The following is a 16,901-nucleotide window of genomic DNA, read 5'->3' on the forward strand; positions in this document are numbered from 1 at the left end:
GATAGTGCCGCTTTGTTCTGGTATTGTGTTTATTTTGCGAAATCGGAAAACCTATAATATTTCTTGATGAGATAGTTTTCTCTTGTTTTAATTTATTGGTACCTAGTTTTCCTTTTCTATGTGCCAAATTAAAATCACGACCACGTGGAAACCTTTGTGTACTCATATACATTCTGGGAATATTCTTTGTAGCTTCATGCCACGGTTTGAGGAGACTAGGTTGGGTTTTATCATCCTTAGACTTAATAAAGAAAGGCGATTTGACAAGAGGGTTCGAGCTTGCTGAAAAGGAAAAAAGATTGCTTACGTTTTAGAAATAGACCTTAAAAGGTAACAAAATACATATAAATACAGTTATCTATATATTTTAATTGAAATTAATTTAATGTTAATTATTTTTCACAGCACATGCAGGAAGCAAGACTGTCCGAAATAAACAATATTCTCTGTACTTGGTGTTTGAAAGATTGAAATTAGAGTCTTGTCGAGTAAGTATAAATATTTAACAAACGAATATATCATGTTTGTAATGTTTTGTTCTCATTAATTTACAAACTTCGTGAAACGTTTGCCGCGATAATCCCTACGGAGCGCAATGCTCCATTAACAGGGTACCAAAATATATGTACAAACAGTATTTACGACGTTCATATATATAGAAATTATTGAAACAAGTAAATTTAACCACATGGTGAAAATGTGATAACTTTGTAACGAGCGTTCTCACCTTTCCAACTATTTTGCACCCACAACACGAGAAAAAGACAACTTGAGAAATACATCTTTCACCAGCTCTTGTACTATAAATTTAGAAAATATAATATTTTGCTATTTCATAGCAGATAACCTTTACACCTATACATATTCGAAATATATCTGTGTTTTCTAAAAAACCCATAGCGTGTGGTATAACAACTGCCTAAAATGTACAAAAAGACTTCTCGACGCTTCGACCTATATACACTGGCGGTCAAAAAGAACTAGCTCAAAACAAGTTAAAATGCTCTCAAATGAACGTAACTGTCCCTCTAACAATATATACGAGTAAATATAGACTAGATTACATGCTAAGCTATATGAAATATCAATATTTTGTTGACCCTCCTTTGGCATTATAATTGATGACGGCCTTACATCGGCGTGGCATATACTTTCTGTTAAGGTGGTAATCTTAATGGTCAAAAGAAATTCATCCTATGGACAGTCTTTACAGCAACGCATAAATCATGGACGCTTTATAAATTAATTCCTTTCTTGCACTATCCCTTTCACATTGTCCCACAGATGTTCAATAGGGTTAAGGCCTTTTGACTGTGCAATCCATTTCTGTCCAATCCATTTCTGTCATTCCTGAGTGTATCCTGGAAGTGTGGCAGGGTGCATGACATAATTGAAATATTGTTTGGAATAAGAGAATTATCCAAAATGCCTATGAAGCTCTCTCCTTCATTCGCTTCTTTTTTATGAATCTGTATCTGAACAGTTCTTTTTGACCGCTAGTGTACAATAAAAGATTGATTGATACGATTCCTGTTACATACGATAATAGCAACATTTGAGCAGTTCTTTTTGACCGCCCGTGTATATGGCCAGGGGAGTTATGCCTGTATTCTGAAAGTTCACTCAAACTCATTGATGCGAGATCTCAATCACTAGCGTTTCCTTTGCGGTATTTCTGCACGAATAAAGCCCCGTTTACACTACAGTCAATTTATCGGCACGGCACGGCTAAAATTGGTATCCGTACCCAATTTTATTAGTGTTCAGGCTACCAAAACAAAGGCCGAGCATAGATAAAACGGGCACGGGTACCCATTTTAGCCGTGCCGTGCCATTAAATCGAGTGTAGTGTAAACGGGGCTTAAGAGCTTGATTTTCAAAGTCCACCTAAATTATTTTCACCTTCGTTGATTAAGAAAGAACTACCTTATATAAATCAGTGATAACACAATTGTTCTAAGTTGGTAATAAGCTGGGGAACTTGTACTTAGTATACAAATACGGTGCTGTTAGTGTGTTTTCCCAATTGACAGCTATACTCAGTACAAAATAAAGAGACTGATATACAATTTTGACGAGGTTTCTGTGACTAGATCTTGAGCTTCATAGAGTAAAAATTTGAAATAATCTATAAAGCTCGAAATCTAGTCACAGATAGATAGATAGCTGGTTTAATAATTCACACACATTGCAGTTACAAGGACTGAATAACGTGGTGATTACAGGTGCTAATATGGCAGCAAAAAATTACAATATAGTATATAGATTATAAAAAGTTACAATATCATATATAGTCATAAAATTTACAATATAGTATATAGATATAGATTAGAAATTTAAATTATTTATTTATTTAGGCAACTACTAACAATAAAAGAGTTTTTGAAACGGTCGGTGAAAAATTTAGGAATATAAAAATGTTTCTCCGTACGCAACTCGTACGTTAATGGAGGTTCTGATCTACACATCAAATGGTTCAATTTCTGGCTTGGATCGGCTAAGATCTGGTTCAAAGGTTTCTTACATGCAGATTCCCTTCGTGTGTATAATGTTTTCAAACCACTTTCGATCAATCCATTCTTATAATGTGCGGACAGGTAAAAAATTCGAAGAGCTCTTTTTTGGACACGTTCGATTTTATCACTAAGATATTTCGGTAGTGCATAATGAAACACTTTCGATGCGTATTCCAAAATAGGGCGAATACAAGTGGAATAGAATTGTAGGATGTCCTTATCATGTACTCTTGCACACTTTAATTGAATAAATATATATGAAAATATATCCGTTTGGAGGATTTTGAAATGTTATTGACGTGTTTATTTTACTTCAAGGTTGGTGTGATGGTAAGACCAAGTAATTTCGCCTCATGTACAACTTGTCTCCAATGACTTCAATTGACTCCAAATTTAACTCGTTGTCTGTTAGTCAGGAAATCTGCTATGAAATCTGCTATCCAATTAATTGCAGAGTTCGTTATGTCTAGGGATTTCAATCTATCCAGGATAATGGTATGGTCAACAAGGTTAAAGTGCCTATATCATTCGTGGGATCTTTATGGATTTGAAAAGAACGTAAAAAGTTAGTTGATATGTTAAAAAACGCTTTTTGATTTAGTGCAATAATTTCAAAGATAAAAGCCCATAAACTACGGTTCCTGAGTCCCAACCTCCTGCGTTTAAACACGGCTATTTAATTTGAAACTGCCCATTGTTTACAGGAGCCTGGGACTCAGGAACTGCAGGTAGTTCAAAGGCTTGTATCTTCAAAATTATTGCACTAAATCAAAAAACGTTTTTAATATATAACTAACTTTTTACATTCTTTTCAAATGCATAAAAATTCCACGAGTGATATAGCACTTTAAACGCCTTTTGATAATCAAATAATACGACTCTGACAAGCTCCTGACCCATCTGTTGCTTCATCCAGCGGTCGATCATTTTTATTAAAGATTGGCTTGTTGAAGAGCCAGGGATCATCCCGAATTGGTTGGGATATATAATTTTGAGAATTACTGGTTTCAACTGCTTTACTCACGATTTTGGAATTGGGACTACGTTAGCTATTTCCAAATCATTGAAGTTTGTTCTCTTTAAATGAGCAGTTCAGTATTTGTGACAGGTAACGCCAAAAGAACCGCGTTTTCTTTAATCAGCGAAGCAGGAATGTCATCGGGACCACTTGCTTTAAAGGGATTAAGAGATTTTAGGCATCTGTACACTTTAAGATCAGTGACCGTAATAACTTTTGAGGTTGCGTCAACAGTTTGGTCCATACACCTCAGGGGCTGAAATTCTTGGAGAGGTTCGAGAAAACTGTTATTGATTTTGTTGGCGATTTGGGTGTTGGTCAAGGGTTCTAACTCGTCTACTTGTTGGGTGGACAAGATGTTTAAGATTCCTGATCTTGTTGTTATAATAGGAGGATCTGCATCTTTTCCCTACGGAATTTACTAAATTGCGGTAGTAATTGAAGCACCTTATATTTCCGTCTTTAAAGGCCCGTTGACGGTTCTTGATTGCTCGTTTAAGTTTATCCGACATCCAGGGAGCATCGTTGTTGTGGATTTTTCTCTTTAACTGATTTTTCTCTTTAATATCTAGGGTTCTTGGTCCCCTAGTAGCAAAGCTTACTAGTTGTTTTAACTTTAACTAGCTGTCTCGATATATTTGTGATTTTCAAATCACCCATAATAATAGTTCCACAGTTCTTATACAATGCTAATCAGACTATCAGCAATATACTTCAGAATAGATTTATCGTCTGATGCTGGGGGATGATATAGCGCTCCTACGACAATTGAAGATAGACCACGTGGTAATCTCCCAGGTACTAACTGTACCCAAAGCACTTCGAATTGTGGATTCTCCAAATCATGCAAAACAGAGACTTTCATTTCATTCTTAACATATACACAGACTCCTCCATGTATTCTTTCTTGTCTATCTTTTCGAATTATTCTATATCCGGAATATCCACGATAAAATTTGGTATGGAACTTCTGAGCCATGCTTCAGTGAAGACGGCAACTTCCGCTCCAGAGTTAGTGACAAATGGACGGATCTATTTTAGGTGTTAATGACATGACATATATAAAACGAGACCCGGTACAAACATACATGTAGTAGGTCCAGGTTTCGAAATATTTACCCTGGTTAGGTTACCAGGACAGCGTCTGTTTCGTTTATTTACGCGATTGCGAGGGGAATTCTAACCGGAATTTGAGCCATTATTGAGAAGTTGGAGTGTTTTCATCTTGGGTGGTTTGCTTTTGGTCTGCGGTTTCTGCTTTGTTGTAATTTGTAATACCTCTTTAGATTTCCATAATTCGTAAGTCACAAATTTAGGCTAGAAATCATCATGCTGTATGAGAGGGAAATCAACAGAGGAGATATCTACCTCAGCCGATACCGTTCCTTTGCGTTTACTGGGAAAGACCGAAATAAATGTTGTATTTATATTTCGCGGCTCAAGGTAGGATCGAATATGTTTTTCATTCACACTGCTTGCAATTCCAGATAGGAATATTCTCTTTGTTTGGTTTCGCCTACGCTCTGCTCCTACAAAGCCATCAGAACTAATCCTACTGTTGTTATGCCGAACTAGTGGTAATATCCATTTCCATTTATATAATTTAGAACCAGTTTAAACTCGGCAGCTTTGGCATATGTTAACTTGACGTTTTCAACTTGTTTATTGATAGCAACTGGGCTGTCAAGAATTACAAAATCTTTGTTATTTTCGGGACTCAAGGCGTGGTCTTGGTTCGAACTATTGGGATTCTCACTCAACAAGCAGATATAGATAGGCATATAGAAACCATTTTAAATTTATATATTTGTCTCTTTATTTTGTAGCAAGTATATAGTTATCGGTTAGCTGACCGGAAACGCTATTAAACCGTTCATAAGAGGAAATTTAAAACCTTTTTGGTAAATTTACTGTATAAACTGTATAAAATGAACGCTATTCTGATTTCCCGGTTTTTATAATCCATACAATATAATTATACATAGTATATATATTGTTTCGTGAAAACAATATATATAGTATTATTATTGACATTTATGCATAAATTAAGTGGAAACATGGACCACGTGACACACAAAAAAATAAGAATTAAGAAACACGTTGTTGTTAAAATTCAGGAGCTTTACGATGTAGAGTAATAGGCCAAAGAAATCAAATAAATACTTAGAAAATATGTGATATTTGGAAAGTCTGTATGATGAGAACTCTACATCGCTGGTTGTTCAATTCTGGCGAGCCACAAATTTGATTTCTTGCTTACCGGGGCTTAACAGAATTCCGAAAATGGCGGAAGCGGCAACCGAAGCGTTAAACCAGTTAAACGAAGCGAAAAGGACACGACGATGTGCAAAATCGAGTCTTACCAGAGTAGGAAATGGACTAGATTACTTAGTAAGAAGCGACCGGCCGACAGCAGAAGTAGAGGAAGCACTAAATAACTATGAGGATGTATTCAAGAAATTAATTGAAAAACATGACGATTATATACAATTAGTAGATGGCGATGAGGAATTTGAAACAGAGGAACACTGGATTAACAAATGTCAGGAGAGGTTTATGCAGTTAAAAGTAAGAACGAAGGATTATCTGAAGGAAAAGCTAACAGGTCAGTTTATGGAACATGTTGTTAATACGACTGTTAATGAAAATGAAACCAACCCAGAAGTAACTGTCACAACAAATGAAGGTGTAGTAAATACTGGTGAATCGGGAGAGGAAACAACAGCAGACGATGCTAACCAGGGACTTAGTCAAAATCAACAACCGCAGCCACAGGATGAAGAACAGGAAAATCCAAATGGGAATATCCAACATGCTAACATGACGTACCTAAGGGCATGTCTACAAGGAAAACCCCTCGAACTAATTAAAGGGATAGGTTCAGACTATGATGGTGCATGGCAATACACAATATATGGGGACCCGAGATTTGTATCAGACCAAATAACTCAAGATCTAGCAAAGTTCCGCCCATTGAAAGAGGAAGAAGACTCAAGATTCTGTGATCTGGTACATCTGGTGAAACGCAGCTACAACTATGAAAGGAGTAAATAGACCTTACGACATGGATAACAACCACATGTTGTCATTGATAGAACAAAAAATGTGTGTAGAAGATAGAAAGGTTTGAGCACGAGAATTGGAGAGGGAACAGAAACCAGCAAGTCTACAAGGTCTTATGTCGTGGATGGAAACAGAAATGAAGTCAAGGATGCGTGTATCAGCTCCACTACGAAACCCAAGCCATGGCTCGAGATTTGTAAATCACTTCTCAGGAGTAAGACAACCGAAATGTTGGGTTTGCGACAATTCAAGTCATTGGATAGACCAGTGCCCAAGGTTTAATGCTATGAAACCAGAAGAGCGCCTAAAAGCAGTGAAGGAAAATCATGCCTGCTTCAGTTGTCTTAAAAGGGCTGGACGCGACCACAAAGCATCGAACTGCAGCCGAAGAAAGCAATGTGAACAAAAGGTTAATGACGTGCAATGTAAATACTATCACCATGTTCTTTTGCATTCTGCGGATCCTCGAGCATCAGTGGGTCTTGCAACACTAGGAAGTAATGCTGAAGCAATACTACCAGTCATCACTGTGAAGCTATCTGGCAAGAATAACCAGCACAAGAATAGTAACATCTTACTGACACCAGGAGCACAAACGAGCCTTATCTGTACAACCACTGCAGAAAGTCTGAATCTAAAGGGAAAAGATGTTTCAATAACGATCACAAAAGTCCAAGGGGATGAAGAAGTGCTCGAGACGAAAGTGTATCAAGTTCCCATAACTTCGCTGGAAACAGGTGCAAAATTTACGGTCAAGGCAGTTGGGATTCCACATATTAGCAGTGATGTCTCAAGGATCGATATTCAACTTGAAGGCACAGATTGGTTTCAACGATGTACAGAGAATGTGGACCAATTGAGATGCTTATTGGAATTGATCACGCTTACATGCACTCGGGAGATTCAAAGAAATTGTATAAACATTGTAGCGAGACATTCGCCTCGGTTGGATCGTTTTTGGAGCAACACCAGGATTACAGGAAACAAATAGAGTATTTCACGTTCAGTATGCCAAACCTGTAGATCTAACGGACTTTTGGAAGTAAATCAATGGGTGTTAGTCAACCAAAATTGAAATGACAAAGCTAAGCAAAATCGAACAAGAAGCCAAACTGATAGAAAAGGGATGTAAATTGATTGGAAATCGGTGGCAAATGGCCTACCCATGGAGTACCGATCCAAAACACTTCCTGACAATCGAGAACAAGCAGTTAAAAGAATGGAAGCAAGACCCCGGAACAAGCAAAAGCATATCGATCAGTTTTTCACGAAAGTTAACAGAACAAGAAATAAAGGAATATAACGGTCCACTCCACTACATCGCACATCACGAAGTCGTTCGACCTGATAAAAAGAGTACACCTGTTAGAATCGTATTCAATTCGTCATCGAAATACAAAGGACAATGTCTCAATGATTGCTGGGTAAAGGGCCCCGATCTCCTGAACAATCTGTTTGGAGTAATCCTTAGATTTCGAGAGCAACCAGTTGCTGTTAGCGGAGATATATCGAAGATGTATCATCGGATTGGAATTCCAGAGGAGGATCAGCACGTACATCGATTCGTATGGAGAGATATGGATACGACAAGACCACCTGACACTTATGTAAAACTGTGTTAACCTTTGGCGACAAGCCAGCGCCAGCGATGGCGCAGATTGCGCTCAGAAAAACAGCTGAAAAGGCAGAAAATTCGCATCCATATGCTTCTGAAGTGCTGAAGAATAATACATACATGGACGATATCTGTGATTCGGTATCCACCATCGAACGGGCACAGCAGCTAACAAAAGAGCTTGACGAAATCTTACAGAAAGGAGGATTTAAAGTAAAAGAATGGTTATCAAACAAGACCAAACGAAAACGAAACAGTCAAAGAAAGTCCGAATATCAAATGCTTGGAAGGGGAAACAAAAGAAAAGATCTTAGGAACAGTTTGGAGCAATAAAGAGGATATTATCACGTTTAAAGTGGCAGATGATCTCAATGCATATGTAACAGAACCACGCGAGTCGAAGTTAACAAAAAGAAAGATCCTAAGTAAAGTAGCTCGTGTATTTGACCCAATCGGCATCGCGGCGGCGTTCTTAATCCGTGCGAAAATCGGTTTGAAAAGGCTTTGGCAACTTGGATTTGATTGGGACGAAGAACTTCCCTCTGAAATATCAAATTGGTGGACAGAGTTTTTCAATGAGGTTAAAGAACTGAACAATGTATCTTTCCAACGAAGCTTAACGCCACTGAATTTCATTGGCTTACCGATACTATGCATATTCGCGGACGCTTCTTGAGACGCATTTGAAACTTGTTCGTATCTGCCATGGGAAAAGTCAAGTGGCAGTTATGAAAGTAGATTCTTAGCGGCTAAATCAAGAGTAGCGCCACCTAAAGAGCTAACTATACCGAGGTTGGAGCTACAGGCAGCAGTTCTGGCGAGTCGTTTATACAAAACCATAATTGAAGAATGTCGTTTACAGTTCGAAAAGGTTATTTTCTTTGCGGACAGTATGATAGTACTTACATGGATTCATAGTCAATCAAGAAGTTTCAAACCGTTTGTGTCAAGCCGAGTAGCGGAAATCCAAACGAATTGTGAGCCATCGATGTGGAGACATATACCAAGCGAGCATAACGTAGCTGACGATCTATCTAGAGGTATTTCTGCAAAGGAGTTAGAATAACGCTGGAAAAGTGGCCCGAACTTTCTAAATTGTCCCGAAGATGAATGGCCTTAGCAAGAAAAATGACAATCGATGCAAATGAAATCGATAAAGAACGACGAAAGACCCAAGCAGTATTTTCCTTAGTCCTCAAACCAATGATCATCGATGCAACGAAATTTTCGAAATGGAAGAGATTAGTGAGAGTAACGGCGTGGATTCTACGGTACGTACGAAATTTACGATCTAAGCAAAAGCCCAAAACCGAAGTTGAGCCATTAACAGCAAATGAACTGGAAAAAGGTGAAGAGTATTGAATCAAGATAGCACAACAGGAGTTAAAGGAACGGGTCAAGAGAAAGGAATTCAATATGCTCAGCCCGTTCACAGACGAAAAAGGAATCGTACGAGTAGGAGGACGAGTAGATAAAGCAATCGTGACGTATGATTCGAAACACCCGATATTGCTTCCCAAAAATCATCATATATCGTATCTCATCACACAAGAAATGCATCAACAAGGACACACTGGAGTAGCATCGACAGTGACAAAAACACGCAGAATGTTTTGGATCATCGGAGTGCAGAAACTTGCAAAATTAATCAAGAGGAAGTGCGAAGAAAGATCGAATCACAGCTGATGGCTGAACTCCCAAAATTAGGATTGATGCCTCAAACACCTGCATTTCACAACACAGCTTGTGATTATTTCGGTCCATATAAAGTTAAAGTTGGAAGAAATAAAACTATGAAACACTATGGCGTTCTATTCACTTGTTTGAACACCAGAGCGGTGCATCTCGAGCTGGCTGCAGATTGTTCCACGATGGAACTAATTCAAGTACTTCGAAGATTCTTCGCGATTAGAGGATATCCCTCATTAATGTTAAGTGATAACGGGACTCAATTAGTCGGAGCGGAAAGCGAATTAAAAAGAATGATACAAGGTTGGGATGTTAAGAAGCTTAAAGAATACGCAGCAGATAAGAAAATGGAGTGGAAATTCATTACACCGAACGCTCCACATCAGAACGGCTGTGCCGAATAACTAGTTGCAAAGTAGCCCTAAAACAAGCAATAGGAGATAATCTCCTCACACCGTTCGAATTATACACTGTCCTGTTAGAAGTGGCAAACATTGTTAATCAGCGACCAATCGGTAGACCAACTAACGATCCCGATGACGGCGCATACCTATGTCCAAATGATCTCTGATTAGTAAGAGCGTCTTCCCATGTCCCGCAAGGCCCATTCCTGAAGACAAAGAACCCTCGACACAGAGTAGAGTTTCTTCAACAAATTCCAGACTCGTTCTGGAAACGTTGGATAAGGGATGTTTTTCCGTGCTTGGTTCCTCGAAAGAAATGGGATGTTCAACGAAGAGATGTCCAAGTTAACGATATAGTTATGTTAGTGGATTCGAATGCTATAAGAGGAAATTGGACAATTGGAAGAATAACTCAAGTACTCCCGGGTAAAGATAAGATTGTTCGAAATGTGACAGTAAAGACACAGAACGGAACGTATCAAAGACCGATCACCAAAATCGCAGTAATACAACCAGTAGAAAAGGAAAATATATGAGAACAATGTTCTCATCGGGGTGGAGGATGTTTCGTGAAAACAATTAATTATAGTATTATTATTGACATTTATGCATAAATTAAGTGGAAACATGGACCACGTGACAAACCAAAAAATAAGAAACACGTTGTTGTTAAAATTCAGGAACTTTACGATGTAGAGTAATAGGCCAAAGAAATCAAATAAATACTTAGAAAATATGTGATATTTGGAAAGTCTGTATGATGAGAACTCTACATCGCTGGTTGTTCCGGGAATGAGCTGCCAATTTTGCGGAAGATACTTTAATCGCGGTTACAATCAGCGTAGACACAAACGGAAATAGTGTCCATCACGAGAACAAGAAAAAAACATGTCTCAAACAGACTCGGACAGTCAAGAAAGAGATTTCCGTGACGATGTCTCAACAACTTCTACTCAGCAGTCTGGAAGTTCGACGGCAACTGACTCAGAATCTGGAGAAGAAATGGATCCCTGGATACCACTAATAGAAGAGGCAAAACAAAGAAGTAACACAGCTTTCGAGGTAATGAAAGAACGCCTCATGCATAAACAGAGGTTTCGATGAGCACTCTGCTAAAGAGAAAGCTTACGTGAATATCATGCCTAGACTCCAGAAAGAATTAGAAAATATCTATTTAAAGCGCCTTTTGTAGATAAGACAACTAAAGAAAGATCCAGTACCTAAGAAAATAATGCACACACAAGATGCGTTTATTCAAAATGATGATTTTGACCCAGAAGAAGCAATAGAAGCTGCAGTTGATAAGAGAAAGTTTCTTATTAAAAGGCTTTTAAGCGACCACGAGATTAAAGATGACGAGGAAAATAAAGACATTGAAGGTTACGACGATGATGATAATTAAACTTTAAATTTAGTTAAATCTCAAAAAAACGTTTTAGAAGGAATTATTATTTATTGCTGAAACTAATTGCAAGACAAATAAATGTTAAAATCGTTAATCCATGTCTGAAATTTACCTCTTTCCAGCCGCTAGTTCGTCGCTATTTTAATTTTATCAACAAAAATTTCAAGTGGGTATGAAATATCTCATTGAGCAGATGAACATCTGCTCATAAGCAGATACGAGCATGTGCTCAGTTTCCGACGTCCCGCGTGGGGTCCACGCGTTGCGTGTTTTCCTCCCAATGTATGGGGGGTAACCTACTTATATATATAAATAGTTAAATAAATAAATAAATATGATGTGAAATGATTTTCCTCGCAATAAAAGAGTCGTCCTAAAGAGCCAGCTGGGGCAAGTTGTATAGAGGCAAAATTGACCAATCAAAGTCGTGCATTTCTGAGTTAACTACAATTTAGGTACACAAAATGTAGTTAAGAGATTTATATAACCGGCCCCTGATGTTTTTTGTGCATGTAACTATCCCATGGCCAGAAATCGCAGACATGGTCATGGAGTATCCAGGTTGCTGCAAATAATTTCATTGAATATTATTGAATATTTGAATTTTTTTGGTTGTTTCTTGTAAGTTCCTGGGGTAATATTTTGCGGGTATAGGTTTATATCAGCTCTACATTAAATGTTATATATATAGAAATATAGTTTATTTTAATCATTCTAAAACTTTAGCTTGGAAACGAAGGAAGAATACTGGCAAAAAAATTGAAATCCACTTAAAATCGAGGCAAATTATAACTGACCTAATAGTAGCCATATTTTTGGCGTTAAAGTACTATTCTAACATTTAACAGTTTAAAAAAAACTTACGAGGTAAGATTAATTGACACCATATAGGCAAATTTCGGCCGAAGTAAAATGTTAATTTGTCCTAATTTTCTACAGCCGTCGTGGTAGCTTGTTCTCACAAAATATTTTATTAGCTATGTTTGACTATAATAGGATAAAAAATCGTAATTCATTTTAGTAATTGTTGAACAAGTTCGGTAATTTAGTTGACAACCGAAGACGCTTTTTTACTAATTTGGTTCTTTAATTGAGCTACATTAAATATAAGCTTTTAATTCAACATTTAATAATCAAACTTGGAGGCGATAAGCGAAAATTCTTATATCTGTAATACTCACTAAATGTTGTGAAGATCTTGATATTCCAAGCCACAAGAAGCTAGATCATTAATTCATACAGTTATACTTTAGAGAGAACGGTAGATCAAACCGGTCACCATAAATGCCTTTTACATCTTTAGTTTACTAAAACTTGTTACCTTGTATAGTATTTTCAAAGATTGATTTAAAAGATAATATAACCAAAATATTCTGACTTTCTCTATATTACGTTGAAAGAAATCAATTATAGCAAAACGCTAGTCAATTCGGACACCTGTCAGGACTAGAGCTTTTGCCATAAAAACACACGCACGTTAGCCGACAAATATGTCGAGTGCTTAATAAGCGTAAGAATACTAATGCTATTAAAGTCATTACTTGATATATTATATATCAATATATAGTACATATTACATACTATATAATATATATAGCTATTAAAGTCATTACTTGATATATATATATCAATATATAGTACATATTATATATATATATATATATATATATATATATATATACATATATATATATATATATATATATATATATATATATATATATATATATAATATATATATATATATATATATATATATATATATATATATATATATATATTATATATATATATATATATATATATATATATTATATATATATATATATATATATATATATATATATATATATATATATATATATATATAGGTAATTTACCTGATTGATAATTTGCTGCAATAGTGCTCACAAACTAGCCACTGAATATAAAGTTTAAGTTCAGGAAGTTTAATGTGGAAAATAAAGTATATTTAAAATAAAGTAAAGTTTTTTTTCAGTAAAAAAATTGGAATCCTATTTTATCGTTTTGGCAAATATCACCAGGTTTTTAAGGAAGCACCTGTTAGAATATCCAAGAGGCCCGCGTTGTTAATTTGATGACTCATTGAACCTTCACAATTTACGAGTTCATGCTTTAGGCTTGCAGCTAATAGAGACCTTAAGATTAACGGAAAACCGGTAACCAGAAGCGGCGAATTCAAATCACATTTGAGACTAAACCCGACAGGTTTTCGACAGTTAATTCAGATGGACAGTTAATTTAAAATTTTAGTTTCCCGTATCCCGTAAACGTCAATCTTAAAGTGCCTAATGGCAAAGGGAAGACTCATTACCCTTAGACCAAGCCCCGAATAATTTTTCTTTGCTTGGCATTTAATCCGTTGCTGATTGGACGCGAGAGATATACGCTTTCTTTTTTCAATAGAAATTTCTGAAAATATACAACCATTGCATATGCCTGTATTGAAAAAGCTCACTCGCACTTCTTTAGTGGAACATAGAAACTGATCAGGGTATAAGGCTGAATAAATTACTACGGCTCCAACTTGCAGACACATTGATGGACTTTTATTTAAAAATATTCTTTAAAATTTTAAGCCAATAGCGTTGTTACTAAAGTATTTTGAATTTAAAATTAGGCCTTAGCCTGTACCTTGATCCGACCACTGATTAATGGAACGTTTTATAGGAAAACTATAAAGAGATCAAGTTTTTACTAGCGTAGAAATACCGCGAAAATTCGCTATGAAGTAATTGATATCTCCTACTGAACTGAGTGTGCATGAGTGAGCTTTTAAAATACAGGAGACAGTGACCTTAGATTTCGAGAACAAAACGCTTAAATTAACACTTCGCTAAATGTGCACACCTTATTGTTCTCATCTAATAAATCTTCGCAATTTCCCCAACGCTGCTTCTGTTCAATAGTCCAGTTGCTTCGATGAGAATTAAAAAGAGATTTAACAATTTTTACCATATTCGCTGGGTAATTCTCTGGATGACGAACAATGCCTGCAATCCAAAACGATCTAATATCCCCATAAGAGGTAAAAATTTCGATAGGTGTTTTGCTGGGTTGAATATCGACTTTTGCTATCAAATGCAGCTCATTTCCATGCACCTTGAAGCAGGCATTCGCTTTCTGTGCCAAATCATCGTTCACTTTTTTCCACTCTGATTCATGGAAGTTGGTGAACTTTTTCTTGTCCGACCTCCTTTTGACGTCTTTGAGAGCTTCCAGCACACCATTTTCATTGGCAAACCGGCCAATGTTTGCACCGTCATAACTCGTAGCGTCGTAAAATCGTGTGTGGCCGTTGACGGCAACTTCTAGGACATAGGAACCTATAAAATAAAAAAACTATGCGAAGAATGTGAAGCATTCCCAAGTGTCTCAACTTTTTCTATTTTGGCATATCCAATATATGCAAATCAAGAACTAAATTTTAAGGTTTAAAAAGGTTTATTATTCAAATACTTCGTCCCAGGGCATGCCTCTTCTTCAAGAATAAAGGCATATTCATAGATTTTATATAGATTTCAAGGACCGGTTGTAAAACGCTACAATTTGCGTAGTTAAATCTTAGTTAACTCTAAAATACCAACAGGGACGTACAGAGCGAAGGGAGCGTGGTATAGGGTGGCTGGCGGGGGGCAGCTACCCTAGAAAAAGTGCAGTAAGACATGTTTTTAGATTTTCCGCCATAAATATATTTTTTCCACTCATTGAAAAGTTAAAAATCGAGACGGGAGACGCAAATATTCAACATTCATTTTCAGGATTTTTAGTGTTTTTTTTTAAATTAATTGTTTTTACGGTCTGTTAACATGAATATATGAATTCCCCCCCCCCACTTAACGATCTTCTGCGGCCGCTAATGAACTTACCATCTTCCTCAGACGGTTGATATGAAGACCATGATGTAGCATATGTGCACAAATAAGATCCTGCGGATATCTTTCTTAATCTAGGATGTAGGAATAAACCAATGCCAGAGTCATTTAATGTCGATGGAGCAGCGTAAAGAAGAGCTTCGGTGGCGTACATTGAATCTACTGTTCGGAACATTAAAAAATTTTTTCAGTCATTTCTTGATTTTTTAATGGATTTTCTCCCTGTTGTATGTCCCAAGGTCTGAATGGAAATTTCCGTGTCTCAGCTGGTAACTCAAAAAGACCGGCATGTCTGCGTTTTGCATCTATCATAGATTTAAATATTCCTTCGTCGACGCCTTCTTCCACAACTGGTACGGTAAGACCTTCTGCAGCTAAGACCTCAGCTAGCAAACGAATTTCAGCACCTTCATCTCTCTGAACATAAATGTCCAGCAAAAGACAGCCATACTCGTCCTTCTTAACAGTTACCTCGCCTACGTTGTCTCTAGGCATGTGAAAAAATACGTGTTGAGCCTCGGTTATTACACGGCGGGCAAAACGGAGGCTATCAACACCTGAATGTATTGTCTTCACTGGTCGTATCATGAATCCGTTCCCATGTTTGCCATATAATCGAAAGGCCGTGTCGACATTTGGAGAGGCATTTGCCTTGGTTTTGAACTGAATGGTATCATGTATTGCATTTGGATTAGTTATATGTCTGTTAAATTCTGGGTTCATCGCTGATGAGATGATCAGATGACCGGCATCTCCCGCCGATAAGGCGACATTTTGACGTGGTACCTCAACAAGTTCTGCCTGAAGAGTTTTTGGGGAACGACTAGTGAGCCATGTGCATGGGTAGTCCTCATAGTCAGAAGGCAAAATATTCATAAATCGTGGTGTGCAGGTTTGAACGTCTTTTGGTCTTGCCAGGGAAATTGTTGGCGGCGACATTTTCGGTGTTGCGGAAAAAAATGATTCGCACTTTTTAAGGGTCTTTGCAGAGAGTTTTTTAGAAATCTTCATCAATCTTTCGGCCCAGATATCTACAGTTTCGCAGTGCATTGGACGTTTCTCAATTTTGGATGTACTTTCGCTGCTGAAATTGGAAAAGCAAAAAAATGAGGTTTATCCCTAATATACATTGCAATATTTTTTTTCCTAATTTAGCTACCACCAGTATTGATTTTGCGTCTGGGAATATATTATATTCATAATATATTTACTTCACATTATCATCAAAATGTATCACTGAAGTACAAGAGCTGCAAAGACATTCTTCCAATAGAACACGATATTTCTTGTAGATT

At 37.0% G+C, this 16,901-nt stretch overlaps 2 protein-coding genes and 1 long non-coding RNA gene across 3 annotated transcripts; all 3 read right to left on the reverse strand.

Moving 5' to 3' along the window:
* Positions 1–33: 33 nt before the first annotated feature.
* On the reverse strand, positions 34–13,074 carry LOC114532855. Its single transcript, XR_003687986.1, has 3 exons — positions 12,892–13,074; positions 728–800; positions 34–282 (listed from the first exon to the last, which is right to left on the reverse strand). It is a non-coding gene; the product is annotated as an uncharacterized LOC114532855 (long non-coding RNA).
* A 1,477-nt stretch (positions 13,075–14,551) lies between these two features.
* LOC114532838 lies at positions 14,552–15,760 on the reverse strand. The gene is made up of 2 exons (XM_028554432.1): positions 15,601–15,760; positions 14,552–15,057 (listed from the first exon to the last, which is right to left on the reverse strand). The coding sequence occupies exons 1-2, from the start codon at positions 15,758–15,760 to the stop codon at positions 14,552–14,554; spliced, it is 666 nt and encodes a 221-aa protein (XP_028410233.1).
* A 20-nt stretch (positions 15,761–15,780) lies between these two features.
* On the reverse strand, positions 15,781–16,899 carry LOC114532839. Its single transcript, XM_028554433.1, has 2 exons — positions 16,818–16,899; positions 15,781–16,690 (listed from the first exon to the last, which is right to left on the reverse strand). Exon 2 carries the CDS (start codon positions 16,654–16,656, stop codon positions 15,781–15,783), a length of 876 nt encoding a protein of 291 aa, XP_028410234.1. The 5' UTR covers positions 16,657–16,690; positions 16,818–16,899.
* Positions 16,900–16,901: the final 2 nt, after the last annotated feature.

The sequence above is a fragment of the Dendronephthya gigantea genome, unplaced genomic scaffold (genome assembly GCF_004324835.1).
Source record: "Dendronephthya gigantea isolate DGI-Jeju-01 unplaced genomic scaffold, DenGig_1.0 000081F, whole genome shotgun sequence".
Lineage (NCBI taxonomy): Eukaryota > Metazoa > Cnidaria > Anthozoa > Malacalcyonacea > Nephtheidae > Dendronephthya > Dendronephthya gigantea.